General features: G+C 55.2%; 2 protein-coding genes across 2 annotated transcripts; one reads left to right on the plus strand and one right to left on the minus strand.

The window, feature by feature from the left end:
• Positions 1 to 2,156: 2,156 nt before the first annotated feature.
• Positions 2,157 to 5,658, minus strand: VOLCADRAFT_120136 (uncharacterized protein; the record flags this gene model as incomplete). Its single annotated transcript, XM_002945959.1, has 9 exons — positions 5,537 to 5,658; positions 5,244 to 5,455; positions 5,004 to 5,083; positions 4,639 to 4,835; positions 4,215 to 4,353; positions 3,582 to 3,723; positions 3,181 to 3,240; positions 2,558 to 2,691; positions 2,157 to 2,524 (listed from the first exon to the last, which is right to left on the minus strand). Exons 2-9 carry the CDS (start codon positions 5,366 to 5,368, stop codon positions 2,157 to 2,159), a joined length of 1,245 nt encoding a protein of 414 aa, XP_002946005.1. The 5' UTR covers positions 5,369 to 5,455; positions 5,537 to 5,658.
• A 4,624-nt stretch (positions 5,659 to 10,282) lies between these two features.
• Positions 10,283 to 11,307, plus strand: VOLCADRAFT_34941 (uncharacterized protein; the record flags this gene model as incomplete). The annotated part of the gene is made up of 4 exons (XM_002945594.1): positions 10,283 to 10,348; positions 10,622 to 10,729; positions 10,910 to 10,939; positions 11,152 to 11,307. Coding segments are annotated over 4 exons (360 nt in total), but the record flags the coding sequence as incomplete, so codon positions are not given.
• Positions 11,308 to 18,048: the final 6,741 nt, after the last annotated feature.

Here is an 18,048-nt window from a genome sequence, read left to right on the forward strand (position 1 = left end):
AGCCAAATACGCGGACAAAACGCGCCGCGAAGCCCAGTTTGAGGTTGGACAGCAAGTCCTGCTGAGCACCAAGAACTTCACGTTCCGGGCACCCAACACGAAAGGCCTTGGCAAGTTCATGCCACGCTACATCGGCCCCTTCCCCATCACTGCCAAGGTGGGCGAAGCCGCGGTTCGACTACAGCTCCCGGCGCACTTGCGCATGCACGACGTATTCCACGTCTCTAAACTCAAAGCCTACAAGGCTGGCAGCAACGCGCCACCCCCACCTGCGATTCCCGCAGCTGAGGGCGAACCCTTGTGGTACGTGGACGAGATCCACGCCCACCGGCAGTCTCGCAGCAGGCGCCGCATCACCACGGAGTACCTCGTCAGGTGGCACAAACTGGGCCCCGAGTACGACTCCTGGGAGTCCGCAAAGGACTGCAACCAAGGATGCCCAGAGGCAATCCGCGCTTACCATGGAAAACTGTACGCAAAAGGCGTACCGCTACCCTAATTATCCACCTCACTCAAGGCGCCCCGAGGACGGGTTCGCATTCAAGAGGGGGGGAATGTAACGCCGCTAAGGCGGCCCTTGGCTCACCGGGCCAACGGTATCGTACCAACGGTACATCCAAGAACTATTCATAATCTTCCAATACCAAACGGTATTTATCAATACCACCTTTATCGTTGGATAATTTCCTTTTTCGCAACTGCTTGCCAACTGCAAGCTTTGTTACAGTTGCACCCCAGTTTCATCACATATACATAGGGACAGGAAGGTCTCACAGGGCCTCTCCTCGCTCTCAAAAGTGCTGCTGCACAGTACGCGTGTAGGTTTCTGCTGCTCTCAAGGATGCGGTGAAAGACGATGTACCCACCATCACAATGACCAACCCTGATCATGATGCCCATCTGGGTCAAAAAAGCTTGTTCGCATTTTGACTTTTCAAAGTGCGCAAAGAACGAATAATTAGTTCCGGTTATCGCCTGCCATGTGTAGCTACTAGCTACGTACTCCAGAAATAAGTTACCGATACCCAAATGTGCAAGTCAGATGTATGATGTCATACGAGAGTACTAACCATCGAGGCGCATACATGCGTTTCCTAGGTAACGTTGATGAAGTCCGCTAAGGGGTGAGCAACTGCCGACACAACTGCCGAAAGAGCCATTCCCAAAGAAAGCAGTACCTATCCAAGTTAAGTGCTGTGATAATGCTAACGAGCTAACCTTCCCATCTGCCAATCCTGACTACTCTGTTACTCCACACAACTTGTCCGCAACCCGCATAAATAACCGTGACATAAAGCGGCATCCTGCCATCACCCTGGCACTCAGGGCTTTTGGACATCCATACATCCATACATGCGTACATCCATACATGCATGCGTACCAAGGAAAACCCCTTTCCGACCTTTTTTTTCTCACAAGCATGCAAATCTCGCGGATACGTCCGTGCGTACAAGCATAACCTCCAGTCGACCTGCTGCCGCCAACTGCCAACTGCCAACCTCTCGATCACTTCAAACCCCGCAGCAGATACGGCCAGATAAATAATAACGCGATGGTGATTAGGTGGACCAACAGACAGACAAACAGATGGGTAAACAGATGAACGGCCTCCACAGGCTCACACACCAAAACCACATGTTCAAACCTGCACCGTAACCCTCTTTTCCACCCCCTCCCCCCCCACACACACGTGACGCAACGCCGTACACGCCTTGAACACGTATGACAAACCTGACATGCAAACCTGCCGCTCCCCAAAAGCCCAAAAGCTACTTATCCCCCCTTTCCCCCCAAGCAAGGGAGAGAGAAAAGAGGTAGAGAAAAGAGTGAGTGTGCGAGAAAGAGAGAGAGGTTGGGGGAAGTGAAGGAGAGAAATGGGGGGAAAAAGAGGGAGGAAATCGATCCCCTGGGGGTAGCCAGGGGCCGCAACCCCCACAGCGTTTTCCGACCCGCTCTCTCCCCGCTCTCTCCCCGCCCCGCCTTGCTCGGACATGCAAGCAAATCCTATGACCCGAAACGCCACACATCGCCGTGCTGCAGCCCCCTTCCTCCTCCCCTCCTCCTTTCTATGCGCACGCCACAGACAACATCCGTTGCTGTCTGTCCTCCAAACCCCCCCGTTCCACCCCAACTCCCCCACACCCCACACCGAACTCTCATCGCCCCTTGGCTCCTCGCAGCTTGCTAGCCTTGATTCGGCCCTCCTGCGCCAGTCCCCCTCGAGGCACAAACTGGGCCACACGCGCTTCCGGCTTCCATTGCAACATGTCAGGGCCCTTCGCGGGGTCGTCGGAACCGGGTACCGGCACAACCCGCCGACCGTGGATACCAGTGTCGTCAAATGCGCGCCGGTACTTGGCCTGCTCGTCGCCCGTCAACGGTTTGTACGTCATGTGCGCGTACAGATCTCGCCGTCCGTCAAATCGGTTGGGAGCTGGCAGTTCAGGGAAGGTTTTCTTGCCCATAGGGCCCAGATCGTCGATGGGGGGAGCCTGCCCGGAGATGACGGCAGCCGCGGTGGCGTCTTGGGCTGGCGGCGGCGCGTAGTGGTGCTGACGTGGGGGCAGGTCGCAGTACGGCGGCGGTACGGCTTTGTCGAAAGCTTCGGGCCGGAAAGTGGAGCCGTGTAGAACTTGAACTGCTGCGGGGCTGCTGTGGAGCGCGCGGCGTCCTTTAGCGGGGTCTATGAGCCTGAAGGGGAGTTGCCGGGGGGAGGAAAGGGAGGGAGGGATTAGAACGGGATTGTGCGGGATTAGAACGGGATTGTGCGGGATTGCGGCTCCCCCCGGGAAGGGAAGGAAAGACGATTATGCTGGCTGTGTAATGGAATACACATATGACATGGTGGACAATGTCCGGTGGCAGTTGGTTGTTAGCAGTTGGTAGTTGGTAGCCAGAGTTGGTGCTGGATGCGCACCCCTAAAGTGCTAGAAGGTGCTCTTGAGGCGGTGCGCGCGGTGGTGGCGGTGGTGGTGATGATGGTGGTGGCGGTGGTGGTGATGATGGCCAATGATTAAACCTAGCTGTTGGTGCTGTTCGGTACACACAAGTCCCTGAACCCAATCTCTTCATCTCAGCGCTTCCTGTTTCCCACCACCCACTGCATCTTCCTGTGTTTTCTCAACCTGCCCCCCTCCCCCTCGCCCAACACAGCGCCACCGGACACCGCAAGCTTCTTACTTGTTGCCACACCAAGCATCCCCCAGGGGGTCGGCGCCCTTCTGAAGCAGCTCCAGCCTCCTACCGAGGGACCCAGGCAGCGTTTAGGGAGCCACGTGAGTTACACGTCCAACGCAAAGAGCATGATGCGATGCGAAGTGATATACGACGTGATATGATGTGATGTGATGCGGTGTGACCTGTATAAAAAGGATCGATGCATGGACGCTCGGATGGACAGACAAATAGACAAACAGACGGAAAGCTTACGCCACCACGTTGATAAAACCCTCGGACCCATGGGTCAATAAAACACCAAAACCCAGCAACGCATCAAACCCCCCTCCGCAGTAACAGCAGCAGCAGCAGCAGCAGTAACAGCAGCAGCAGTAACAGCAGCAGTTCGCCCCCTGCGGCCGCACCTCGGGTCGGTGAGAATGCTCATTGAGAAGATGTCCCGAAGGTCAGCACGTCCCCGCAACTGCTCAGGGCCGGGGGGTACCACACGACCTCTTGCGGGGTCGATCAGCTTGTGCCCCAGCCAGGCGTCGTCCGAGGGCGCTCCTGGAGAGACAAGGACGAGGGGGGAGCCAAGAGGGGTTGGTGTCCGCGATGGCAGCAGCAGTGGCGAAGGAGTAGGAGGAGGAGGGAAGGGAGGAGGAGGAGGAGGCACTTATAGGAGCTGCAATGGCGGGTGGAGAACCGCACCCTCCCCACCGCTCTCCCTAACCTAAAACGCAAGCTTTCCTCTCCGTTGGACGAACTACGTAATCGAAATTACGTCATCACATCTGGACGCCTCGGCAGTTGAATGATGCCTTGGCTATTTTGCACGTTGGTAGATACCCCTTCCTCCCTCCCCCACTCCTCCCCCTCTCTCCGCTCCCCACAATGTGTGCCACCCAGCTCCCCGTCATCTCCAGGACAACATCTCTCTCCCCCACTGCCCGCCCCGCCGTGCACGCCACTACTACCCCCACTACACCCCCGTTCCTGGTTCACCTTTCTCCCCCCCCTCCGGTCTACCCCCCCCCCAGCCTCACTCACTCACTCACCCGGGGCACGGCAGTGGATGACGTCAAAGAGGTCTCGGCGACCCTTAGGGTCCGCGGGAGGTCGTACGACCCTCTTGCCCGCGCTGGGGTGTACGAGGGGGTTGCCTATCCAGGTGTCCACACCGCCCGCCTCGGTCATCTGAGCGGGAAAAAGGGGGCGAGAGGGAGGGAAGGAAGGGAAGGATGGTGTTGATGGTGATGGTGGTCATGGTCGTACAGGACATGACACAAAACGTGCTGCGGAACACAGAGGAGACCACAACCCGGCATCAACAACCAAAGAGACAGCGAATGCGTGAAGGACGCAAAGACATGCACGCAACACTGCATTACCCTTCTAGCTGTCCATGCCACTGGCACACAAACACACATACAGACACACAAACAGGCGCGCACACACACACATACAGACACACGCGTGTACCTGCAAGACGCCTGTCAGATTGGTACGGCCATCCGCGCCGTGGGGTGACGGCGGCCGTGCCTTCCCCTGCACATGGGCGCTAATGGTTCGTCTTCGTGCGGGCCCCGGCTCCCCTTCCTCTTTGAGCAGGGAGGTGTCACCCCAGCCGTGGCGAGTGTACCGGTCAGCCGTGATGGTTGGGTCTATTCGAACAGAACCTGCAATTGTTCAACAATTATTATAGATACCGTAGAAGTAACAAATGGTTGTAGATAATTTCTTATGCTCTCTGCGATTGTTCGGTGTGCCACATGCTGGTCGTGTTACGTGGATTAGCGTAGTGGATTTTTTAGGGGTTGTGTGTGTAAGGTACGGGAAGGGCGTACCTTTCCCATCAATGAAGTCGTTGTAGGGGAATAGGGGGTGTCGCGTGTCGCAGAAGGGCACATAGTTTGTGCGACAGTACCTGTACGGTAACGCGATGGGAGCGAATATTGGACTTCTACAGCACATGCGCTATGTCGAATGCATGCGATGTGCGACTTCGAAATCAGTAGTTGCTTTTGGAAAGGGCTGCACAGGGCGCTTGCGAGCAGGCAAAGCCGCGCCTTGACTTTGAGCCTCACCTGGCTGGAACCTCTGCACCCAGGATAGTGCTGAAACTCCTGCTTCCACGTGACATGCGGTATGTCTTGACGTCCTCCGCCCAGGACCTTGGCCCTGGCCCGGCTTGGTTATCAACGTCGGCCATCGAAGGCCAGCGCTTTCACAATACAACGATACTGTGGCCTGATGTACACGCTCCAGCAATGTATGTTAATTATGAATTGCTCATTCCCTGGGAAGGCAGACAGTATCAAGACTGAGGATACGCGCACGATGGGTAATATGAAATGATCGAGGGACAGTAGGAGCTCACAATTTGCAAATAATTATTATAGAAAGCCTGATTTTAAAAGCTATAAACCCGCAATGCCTTCGAAGTTCCTGAGCTGGTGCTGGAAATCAAGACTATTACGAGCGATAGGTTATATTTAACTGACGAAGCAAAGAAATAATTGAGATTTCCAAACTATAAGGAATGAACCGGCTTGTTGTTTTTTCCGCCTAACCACCGTACGTTGGACGAGCGAGCGAGCGCAAGGCCTGGTCCCCCAGTACAAAGTGGTGGCTGGCCTTACCATGCAGGGCATGTCAAGTATGCTTTGTCACGACTTGATTGCCTGAAGCCTGAAGCAGTTGCAAACGGATTTGGAGACGTTCAGGCTCCGCTTTAACTAAACCCATAAATGCCTCGACCAAAATCCTCATACAAGGTTTATCCTTAATATTATATCTCCATGATAACGCTGTAAAGCGTGGCATCGATGCCATACTGGTTCGAACTCACCCTCTGGCACTGTTACTCCTGTGATCCAGCGTCTCTTCGTTCCCTCCCTTACGGGACAACCTGAGCCCTACAACCTGAGCCCTACCGGCTAAGTGACAACTTCCTTGGACAAATAAAAGAACATATCATAAAGACTCATGAACCGGAACCAGATGCGAACTGCTGTAAGTAATTCATACTGCAGCCGTTTACATTTCCAACATAGTTGAACAGCCATGCAACCTCTCATGAGCATGAGCGCCCGAGGACGACGCCACACCAGTCTTTCAGATGTGCGGCCGGAGCCGTGCGCCTCGCCGACTCGCGCCAACGTCATTCAGGTTCTTGGGTGGCATAACAGCCACGATTTCGCCCATTCCAAGATTGCGGCGCCATGGCAGCGGCGTGGCGGATGAAAACGCGGGGAAAAAAGTGCAACAGCGCTATGGGAACAACAGGGGGTTGTGCAGCGGAGGAAAACCCTATCGACGGGTTGCGGGTTGCCGCAGGATTGTTGCACCGCCCCCTGCCCTGTGCTGCTGCTATATTTCCCTGTACCTGATTAGGACACATCCCCATACCCCTGCTGAAACCCCTACCAAGAGCTGAAATTTGGTTGGTACTTGGTAGGGACTCACCAACGAATTGCCCAAGTCATCCAAAGGAGGTAGGGGTGCTGTAACGCCGTTGCGACGTCCATTGTGCCGCCCTAGGAGCTGTCATCGTAACATTCTACATCCATCTTCACCTCCATCGCTCGAAATGGTCAACCAGATCAACTACCGCTACGGTTATCGCCACTTTACACACCAGACCTTTGAACTATTATAGAAAACTGCTTCAATACCTGACCAAAAGCACCAAGACGCACAGGCAGCGGAGGCGGCGGCTGGTAATCAGGGCAATACACTCTGGGAACCTGGAGCCTTCATTCTATATGCGATTCACACTCATTTCATACCTTAATGAAGGACCCTTCATACCTTCATGAAGGACCCTTCATTCCACACCAAATCGAGGGCATCGATGCATCGCCGGCTGTAGCAACACCAGCACTAGCAGCAGTAGCAGCGGAGGCGGCAGGGGGTGGCAAGTACGTGGCGGAGGTGTATAAGGAGGTGGGTTATTGAAGGACGCGCAGGGGCTCGTGTGCGTGTAAGTGGGTATGCGGCTTTTTGTCCCACTCGGAACATCATCCATCCATCCATCTGTTCGTCTTTCCGTCCGTTCACCTGTCTGTCTGTCTGTTTGTCCGTCTGGCTGTGTTTGGCGTGTACCCCGTCGCCATTTCTCTCGGCCGCCAGTTGTGGGGTGGGGTGGGGGGTGGGGTGGGAAAATAGACACAACAGTCTTGCGTCGATCTGGTGGCACACATTTCCTTCAAACTCTCAACACGTCTGTCTGCGTGTCTGTCTGCCTGTTAGTTTGTCTGTCTGTTTGTCTGTTCGTTTGTCTGTTTGTCTGCACGTTGCTCCCTCCGCACCGCACAGCATATCGATTGCTCATACCACCCTTCCCCCCTCTTCCCCCCGCTTTTCCCTTCTCCTGGTCTCTGCTTAAATCGTCAGTGGTTCCTCTGAACACCCCTTCCCTGCGCCCCCTTTTCGTATCAGTCTGTCCTCCGTGGCATCAGCTTCACTCGTTCACGTGGCTCGTCTTCCCAACCCCTCCCTCTTGCCGCCCTCAGGCTACACCCAGCGTGGAGATCAAGGGCGCCCCCGGCGGCGGTCCCTCCCCCCACCCTATCGCGCTACGCGATGTCCAAGCCCTCGTGATGTGGGTGCTCTCCCCCGCGGGCAACCTGGTGGAGTCGCCCAGGTGGGCCTTTGTGAAGGTGAGGGGGGAGGACGGGGGGGGAGGGAGAGGGGGAGGAAGAGGGGGAGGGAGAGGGGGAGGAAAACGGTGGAGGCGGTGGGTGGGTCGAAAGGTGGAGCGCATCTCGGGTACACGGCGTGTCGCGTGTGTGTTTTCTGGTCATGTGTAAACAGACACGTGCTGCCCGTCCTTCCTTTGGGCGTAACCCCCGCCTTATCGGGGCTCACCTGTACGGCACCTGTACGGCAACCCACATTGCAGAACAAGCCGCTGGTCCAGGGGGTGGTGCTGGTGCTGGCCTCGGGCTTGAGCAGCGCCATGATGAAGGAAAAGCAGGTGGGTGGGCGGCGGTTAACGGTTAGAATGCTGGTTGGTGGTTGGTAGTTGGCTCTTCTATAGTGATCTTAGGATTTTGGCACTTTACTAATTTCTGTAGCATTTCGTTCCTTAACCACGCAACGTATGTGCATTCTTTGATTGGAGTGGGGGGAAGCGCTGCTCGCTTACAAGAACTTTTGGCGCGTGTTGATGTTGTTTCAGCTGTTGCTGCTACTGTTCATGTTGGTGTTGATGGTGAGGGGATGTTACACTGTGTGGGCAAAGCTCGCCCTGAGAAAGGGCGACGAGCACCGTCGTTGGCCCTGACGGGGAGCCGAAACACAGCTGCAGCGCAGCGGGGCCGGCCTCGCGTCTACGTCCTGCTGTTTCTGGTGCTGTTGAAAGCACACGCATAAGCGGGGGGAAGGGCTTACTCAGGGGGTTACTGACCGTGCTGTTTCATAAACTTAATGTTTCATTAAAATAAACTGAATGTGTTTTTATTTATTCGGCACATGACATCCCTTTCCCTGCTGGGACGTGTTTTTACCCCCGCACGCGTGTGTGCGTGTGTGTGTGTGTGTTTCCACGGCGTGTCCGATTCCCTTTGTCCATCTTCCAAACCACTGCTCGCTGTACTGCACGTTGTTGAATGGACTTGGATTTGGGTTTTTATTTTCCCCCTACCTCCCCAGCCCCCCACCCCCCACCCCCCCACCCCTGGCGGTTACCTCGCCCACCCCCGCCCACGCACCCCACCACCAACCCACAGCACCTGCTGCCGTTTCTGTCGAACCTGGGTCGACCGGCTGTCGTACACACCTCGCCGCAAGCTAAACCCGGTAGGGGGGAAAGGGCGGGGGGAGGGTGTGCTTGAGCTTTGGGCTGTGGGAAGGGGGCCCCGGGGGGCGCGGTTGGCGCGGGCAGGATAAAAAACGGGGGAGTCTCGATCTCGGAAGAATGAGAAACCGCATCATGACTTGTGAAATCATAGTAAGTAATTCAGTCATCAAGGGCAACAATGCATGGATCTGATAAACAAAAAGGTTTTCCTTATATACATATATAAACCCATGCTCTTCAGAAATAACTAGCAGAGCTATTGTCGAATCCGGTTTAGCTTTAATCCCTTTGAAGGCGATGTAACTCACAACACGTGAATGTTCACTCGTCCCCTCCAAAACCCACATCATAAAAGAGGGCCGGGAAAAAGGGGGACTCACAGGGGGTCTACAGGACTCAAAGCCTGTGGTGACGGGTTCCCTGCGGCTGCTGCGGCGGAATGGGGGCTCTGTCATATCTCCCCTCGCCCCCGGACTTCGCATGCCTTTCAGTAAGAAGATAAACCTCTAAAACCCGACAGACCCTCCTGAACTCCGTGAACAGCTCTGTCCCCCCCTTTCCCCCCCCTTTCGTGGTCCGTCTCCCCCCTTTCCCCCCCGACCCCGTATCCCTGCCCTCCCTTCAGCTCACAACACAACGGAGCTCCTAACAACCAAGTTAAGTCAACGTAACGCCAAGCGAAAGAGATCCGCGCCGTCCGCCGCCGCCGGTGCCGCCGCCGGCGCAGTGGAAGGCACGGAGGACGGGGGAGGGGAGGAGGACAAGGAGGAAGCAACCGCTGGCGGGTCAGCGGCGGCGACGGCGGCGGCGGTTGCTAGCCTTGCGCCGCCAAAAGGTGCCGCGGCGGAACGGCGAGGGAAAGGCGGTCGGGCTCCGCCGCCGCCGCCACCGCCGCCGTCGGTGCAGTTGCCTCCAGGTCCCTTCCCGCCCTCGCACTACGTGGCATCATTGGACGAGCTTAAGCAACATAACTACCCGTTGCCGTACTTGGAGGAGGAGGAGGAGGAGGAGGGTGAAGAGGGGACGGGGGGAGAGGAACGAGGAGGGGAGGAAGAAGGTGGCGGCGGCGCGCGGAGAGGCCCGCAGAGGCGGCTTGTATGTCCTCCGGGCTTTGTGGCGACGCGACCTTCGGGTAATAAGGACCTAAACAGGATGCGGGTTCGGTGCAAAACTGCTTACGTGGCTTGTGTGGATGTCGCTGTCTTTGAAAAGTAAGTTGGAAAATCTAGCTTATAAGTTGATGCCCTGATGCCCTGAATTTTTGAAAGTCCCCTAAAAGCATTCCTCCGTCGTACAGGTGACCCGACGGCCAGCGAACGAATGGTTGCGTTGGACTGTGAGATGTGCATCACGGAAGCGGGATTTGAACTCACGCGGATTACTTTGGTGGCCGGGCCGGGATGGGAGCCGGGCACGGCGGCGGGCGCTGCTGCTGCCGCCGCCGTCGCCGCCGCCAGACGCAACGGCCACGCCGCCAACGGCTGCATCAGCAGCGTTGACGGCGTTAGAAGTGGTGATATAGAGCAACACGATAATGGTGATGATGATGACGATGATGACGGCCAAGGAGAAGGGGAAGGGAAAGGATTTAGCCGCAGCGGACGGAGGTCTGTGGGTGGCGGCGGCGGCGGCAGCAGCAGCAGCACCGGCGGCGGCAAGACCGGCTTTCCCAGCGGCGCCGTACTGATGGACGAGCTCGTACTTCCTCATAATCCAATTTTGGATTACAACACGCGGTACAGCGGAATCACGTCAAAGATGTTGGAGGTCAGGGGGGAGGGCTGGTAGACCAAAGGTGCTCGTGTGTGTCTGTATGTGTGTATGGGTATGTGTGTGTTTCAAGATTGTCCCTCCGCTTTCTCTTGTGCCTCCGCTTTCTCCTTTCAAGTTCAAGTTTGATCACCCCAGCTGACATACTCAATGAGCCACAACTGTATGATCATGCAGGGCTGTACCAATCGACTGGAGGATGTGCGGGTGAGTGGGGACGCGGGAAGAGGCCCGGCTGGAAAGCCTAGACGCACTGCCGCACTGCCACACGTCCCCTTGGCGTGTCGACATCTCTCGCCGCTTTGCTAACTCTTTCTTTTTTCTTTCTGTCGTATATGATGATTCCTCTTCCCATCCTCCTCCCCCGGTTTCGGGACCTGGGCCCCCACACCAAAACCCTACCAACTCCCCCCCCAAAGGAGCGCTTCCTGACACTGGTGTCATCGGAATGTCTGTTGGTGGGTCACGCGCTTGAGAACGACCTGGCCGCCTTGCGGACGTGTCACGGCCGTATACTGGACACTGCCGTACTGTTCCCGCACCCTAAGGGACCACCCTTCAAGAGCGCGCTCAAGGTGGGGGAGAGGTTGGGGTGGTTAGGGGGGAGGGTGCGGTGGACACACACACATACACACACAGCACAAAACAGCATAAAACACGGCACGTGTGCTGACGGCTTGTAGGGCAGGGGCCCGCGAGAGGAGGGGGAGGGGGTGGAATTGGTTCAATAAAGTCCAAGCTGGATGGGCTACCTGATGATTTCCAAAGCGCCCTGTTTTCTGTAACCCCCTCTCGCGCCTCCCGCACCATCTCCCCCCCCCTCTTCCCCCGCCCCCCGCAACAGGTCCCTCGTACGGCAGGGGTCACTCCGGTCCCCACACCTCCGCCCCCAAGCTGGCTGAGGTGCTCGCGGCGCAGTGCGGCACACGAAGCTGCTTGGTTGATCGGCATGACGTGCTGGGCAGGTAGGGTACGGGCTGCCCAGGAATATGTCCAGAAATTTTCCAAAGGTTAAAAGCGTGATAACGGTGGTAGGACCGACCCGCGGGTCGGTGGGCCTCGCTGGCCTGACGTATAAGGGTCACTCCAAAACCTTTCACTTCATTTAAAACCCTAACTCCCCCTCCCCTTAACCGCGCTTTTCCCGCCCCACTCACCCCGGGCGAATCGGGGGTGTGGGGGTGTGAGATAGGTTCGTGACTGGTAGCACGGCGGCGGTACCCGTGGCGAGTGACGACGACGCCGTCGCCACGGCGGGCCGCCAGGCGGCTTCTCGTACGTACGGATTGGTGTGGACGCAGCTGACGGAGCTGGCGGTGTTCATGTTCCGAAGGTATGTAACGCTCGATCTGTACGACATTATCGTTCGTCCGCCCTACCAACCTCCACATAGCAGTACACCACTTGAGATCTAAAACCCCCCGTTTCCCTTACGAGAGGGATAAAATGCTAAAGAGGAGTTTGTGGCGCGTGCGCACGCTTTCTGTTTTAGTGAAGAGTCTTTTGTCTGTTGCGTTGTGTGTGTGTGTGTGTGTGTGTGTGTGTGTGTGTGTGTGTGTCGCTTGTCACTTTTTCCTTTGTCAGGAAACGGTTAAGGTCGTTTTAGCTTCTAGGACTTTCGGTTGTGTTGTTTATCCTTATCCTCATCCGCACCCAGGGCTGTGCCGCAGTTTCCGCAGCCTTGTTGTGACCGGGCTTGGTTTCTTTCTTTCCGTCCGGGTTTGTGGACCTCTTCACCTGGTGCCCTTCAGGCATCATCTGGATTTCCTCCTCCTTAAAATCAGGGTAAATCCAAATATTTTTTGGTCAACGGCATCGGGAAAAGATTTTTTGATCCATGTTTTGACCTCCTTCATTTGTCGATTATGTCCTATAGCCTTCATGGCTTGCTGTACGATTTCGTTCGGGGTGCCGGATAGGACAGGACGAGGCGAAACCGGGGCTGCCAAGGGCCTTACACTACTGCTGCTCTCGGAGCGCCAGGGCGCGTGTGCGCCGAAGCGCAGTCTAGCGCCACACGGCGCGGTCTGAGCGCACGCAGCGCTGTCCAGCGCGGCCACACCGGCACGGCCGAAAGAACTGACGCACAGCACTAGACAACTAAACGCAGCATTAATGACTGCGTCCACTGGTCACCCGCCCCGAGGGCAAACCTGAAGCGTCAGCGACGCACGAACCGCACCCTGGCCAGCGGGGCTGGCCAGGCGACATTCCTAGCGCGCAACGATACTCTAAAGGCACTTATTTGCCGTGCGGTAATCGCTGTATAGCTGTGCGTCTGGCGCTCCGAGGGACTGCCTAATCACCAGGTCTCCAACTGGGCCGAGCCTGCCGCTTATAAACGAGGGACACTGAGGGCGTGGGGGGGGGAGTGAGAGCAACAATAATAAGCTCCAATAGTGTAGGCAGAATGCCGGAACTATGGAGCTGTCAGCTGAAATAGTAAATTCGAAATCTCAGCAAGCCATACGGCTGCCTTACATAACCTAGCTTAGAGGCTATACTCGCTTTGCTCCTGCCGCATCTAAGCTACAAATTCGCTTTAGTCGTTCGCAGCGAGCTATGGATTTTGGAGGTAAGAAATACGAAATCGCCGGCTGCGTCCTCCCGATGAACATTCATACAGACAGACAGACAGACAAACAAACAGTGACGAGTAAGCAGGTTGTCTTTCTTTGTGGCTGGTACGATTATAGCGAAGACACGGATTCCGGCTACAGCTACTGCAGCTGCAGCAGCAGAGGCCGTAGCAGTAACGGCAAGTAAAATAAACCCAAGTCGATGTCCGGCTGACGCGGCAGGGTCATGTACGGCACCCATGAACGGCAGACTGGATGATGCGGCAGGTCCGACAACCGGTGGCTACAGAGCCACGCCCGATTACTCGGATGCCGTATTTGATCAATTGTTGGTCTTGTACGACAGCCGGCTACAGCGGCTGTGGGAGGGTATGCCGCCGCGGTACATGCTCGTCATCGCGACGGGGGCTGGTGATACGGCAGAGTACGACAGGTATGTACTTGCGTGCATGCATGCATTAACCACGTTGCATTTACGTGTTCGTCTACGTATGTCTGTATTTTTGTGGTGCGTGTCTGGAACCGTTGGGACCCTGTCGTACTTGCAGCTCTTTCTTATGGCGGCTGTTGCTGCGGTCGCTGTCTCTGTTCATTCTGCAGAAGAAGCCTGCAGCTGCTCTTTTGGACAAAAGATGCCAATAGCGCAAAGTCTATCTCGTGCTTTCCCTTCCTCGCTAGTAGTAATGCTGTGTATGTTTGTATGTATGTAAATGTGTGTGTGTGTGTGTTTTACACCTCCTGGAGTTGCGTTACAACTCCTTTAATGCGTAACATTGGGGGTGCCCCATACCTGGGGGCCATTCCTGGAGCTCTGATGACCAGGGCCAGCAGCCCCCAGGTATGGGCCAGCAGCTCCAAAACGTGAACACCCGCGCCGGTAGGAATGCTGCGTGTGGATGGCGGCATTCCGGGGAGGGAAGGGGAGGAAAGCCTCCTCGCCGCCTTCTAGTCCGGCGCGTCCTGTTGTGGCCGGGCTTGGCCTCCTCGACCTTCGTGCCTTCTCCCCCCTGGAGCTGGGTGTCTGCGTCTTTCCTGCCCACAAAGCGAAACCCTAAACGCACTCGGCGCGCTCGGCTTCAAGGCATTTGGGCAATTTTAGTTCGTTTGGAATAATCGGACAGCTCTTAAACTATATGACATGTACGGCATATGTACATATAGATAATAGCAAAATATGTGTATATGTATAGCATGTATTTTATATACAGACATAGTATATGTATACATAATTATATGTACAGCACGTATGTATCGATGAATGGATGGATGTAGATGTACATGTAGATGTAGATGTGTGTACTACAGTGCCGTAATCCAAGACCAACCAGTTGTTGCCATTGTTTCTGTCTCTTCGTGTACGGCCAGGCTGTACGAGCAAAAATGCAAGCGTTGCATCAAGGACTCTGGTCTCCCTCCCTGGACTCTGGTGATCGGGACGTAGTCCTACTTAGTAGTAAGTGGTGTTGTTGAGAAAGGAGGAAAATCGAGTCATCTAGTATGGGTCAATCCAACACAGATGGATAACGGTAGCGACCTTGAGGATGGCGAGTTGCCGGGCGAAGTCGCAGACGGCCACGAAACATTTGCGGACCCGCCGCGCAAGCAACGCAAGATTAACCACGGCGACCACGCTGGAAAGCATGGTCGGCACGGAACCGATGCTGGTCACAGGCCGGCGTTGAAGCCAGAACCGTACAATCAGGCCCGGCACAGTCTCCAAAACCAAGGACGCCGTGATAATACATCAGCAGACTCAGCGCCGCGCCACTTAGAAGAGAATACCAACAACACGAGCAACACGAACATGCCCAGCAACAACCCAGTCAGTTGCCCTCAGGCAGCATCCGCCGACTTCCATGGCCGACAGGATTCGACGGCATTAAAAATTAAACGCCCTCGTCAACGCCCCTTGTTGCGCCTTCCTGACCTTACCAAACCCTTTTCAAAGTCGTAACTGACACGAGCATCTACAGCACAGGCGGTGCGCTGCTGCAGGATGGACATCCCGGTCGCCTACACCAGCAAAAAGTTCACACCTGCCGAAGTCTACTACACTACCACAGAGCAAGAGCTCCTGTGTACTCAATGCCCTACACAGGAGTGGCGCCTGTACCTTGAGACCGCACAGGATACCTTCATGATGGTCACGGACCACCACCCGAACATCTGGTTTGAAACCAAGAAGGACCTGTCCCGACGCCAAGCACGGCGGCAAGAGTTCCTGTGCCGCTTCCACTACACGTGGTAGTACCGGCCGGGCTGCAAGAATGTTGCTGATCCTCTTTCTTGCATCCATACACCTGAAAGGGCTGCGGTGGCAGCCATGGTGAGCACTTAGTTGCAAGCACATGAGCTCGCTTTTGCTTTTCCCCTCTCCCTTCCCCGTTGTGCAGGTCGTCCTCGAAGAGCAGGTGCCGGTCGTGGAAGGTAGGTATTTCGTTGCAAGCGTTGTTGCTACTGCTACTGCTGAGCAGTACTGGTGAGATCTGCCACAGCTTGCAAACGTTTTAGGATGTGTACACAATATGGGCCCGGCGGTGCTGTCAAAGGAAGGGCCCCACACACGGTTGGGGTTGCGCCAGAGGTACAGGCATTGCGGGGGTGATGTGCATGGAGTGGGCGGCGGTGAAGGATGTGCTGGGCATGGATAGGATGAACTTATTTTCATCCGACACCTGGTGGCTGTTGTGGGTTCGATTCCCACAGCGATGGAGGGTACCGCGGCTCGTGTGACTGCTCTTACCTAGGGGCAGTTTTCGTATGCAGAGAAATCCCCAGTCACTTCTACTCCTGCTGCTAATGGCAAAGCTGCTGAACATTTTTCAGTGAACATTTACTGTAAGTTTCGATAAGGTCGCTGCAAATTTCAAACGTTTTGTCGACCGACAGTCTTGCATCGTTATTATGAATGTAGTCAGAAAACTAACCAGCAATCGCTGTTATACACTGCAGCAGCATCTGGGCAGCCAATGGTGGCTCAACCCCCGCCTGCTCAGGCTGCACCTGAGGTGGTCGACTTGTCAGGCAAGCTACCAGAGGCGTCTGTCTCTGACATTGGGCCTTTGCGGAGAAGTATCCCTGGTGGCAGCAAACCGGCAAAATAAGCAAGGCCACGCGATTGGTGGCTGTAGCATTTGTCAGCAGCTGTCGGTTGCTTGTCGGTTTGTGGGTTTCATTTTGAAGCATTTGGATGCACGTTTTGGAGACACTGAGCTTTCTGAAGGGCTTTCGTATTTTTGATCCTGCTACATATGTGAGGATGTCTGAGGAAGAGCGGCGTGGCTATGGCCGTAAGGAGTTCGTGAAGTTGCTAGCACACTTTTGCCACTCGGCAAGCTCTAACCGCCTGTTTGCCTTCGATGTCAGCGAACTTGACGTTTTGCAGAAAGAGTTTTCAGTTATGAAGTCTAAGATGGCCTTGCAGCTGGAGCTGGGCCGCACCTCCTGGGAGCGGGCCTGGGCTGGAATGCGTCAGTGGGTCCACTTCTTTCCACGCTTGATTCAGTTGGCGTATGTCGCTTGTGTCCTTCTGTTGTAGCGCGTTAGAGCGTTACAGAACTTAATCGCTGCGTGATTAAGGCACGACTTGATAAGACTGAACGAACAGTCTACGGATATCTTAAGAGTTCAGACGTGCTTCCTTACCAAGGAATGACACGCACTTCAGATACCTACGGACTCATCGGTTCGAGCAACCAATGTAGATCTGAAGAGACATCGTACAACAGAAGTTGTTACGGCCTCCTAAGCAACGAGTATTTATACTCGGGAGGAAGCCTGGGATTAGACATCAAACCAACGATACACCAGTGAGAGAGATACTAGAAGTCTACGCTTCTGACGCTCCTTAGAACAGAGCCCAGTCCTTGACAGAGCGAATCCGTCCTGTAACCTGTCGGCTCTCGCCGCTATTACGCGCTATCACCTTTCCACTCAAACAGCGTGTGTCGAGCGTGGCTTTAGTGTCCACCGCATTATCAAGAACAGGCTGCGTAACCGGTTGTCTGTCCCGTCCATTGATTCCCTTCTGCGTGTTGGATTACTCGGTCCAACCGTGGATATGAAATGCAAACCCCTTGTGATTAAAGCTGCTGAGGAGTATGTTGCAAAAGAACCCGGATGGGCTCCTGCACCGTATTGCCAAGGTGGGCGACTGTGTTCTGCCTGACGAGAGTGATGATGAGGGCAGTGTGGGCAGTGAAATTGCTGAGGCCTATTATCCTTCTGATAACGAGGAGGTCGAGAGTGTGGCAAGTGATGAGGTGTACCCGTCTGAGGAGACAGATGATGATGTGGCAGGTGTGGTGGAGGCGATTGCTGCAGAGATGGATGAGGAGCGACGCCTCCTTGGTTTTGGGTAAAATCCTTGCTAAAATATTTCTCCCAGGCGCTATGTACCAAAATAAAATCAAAACATCTGTTAGTTCAGCCGCCCTAGCATATAACGGTAGAATCCAGCTAATTTGTACCCCGAAAACCGCTTCAGACAGATTCGGGGTACCCGAAAACACTCTCTGGCTGACAGGAAATTTTTCGGGGAGGGCCCCGAAAGATTATGCAGAGGATTTCGGACACGGCCGAAATTTTTGGGTACCCTGGTGAAGAACCCTGGTGGTCAAGGCCATAAAGCGGCTCGAGTCATGCAGGCCTGGCAAAACTCCGGCGGAATGTTTGAAGTGTGCGACTCGCTTGGTGCAGGGGGAGAGATTAACATCATTGCCTCGTCACCCCATAAAT

Source organism: Volvox carteri (genome assembly GCF_000143455.1).
Source record: "Volvox carteri f. nagariensis unplaced genomic scaffold VOLCAscaffold_1, whole genome shotgun sequence".
Taxonomy (NCBI): domain Eukaryota; kingdom Viridiplantae; phylum Chlorophyta; class Chlorophyceae; order Chlamydomonadales; family Volvocaceae; genus Volvox; species Volvox carteri.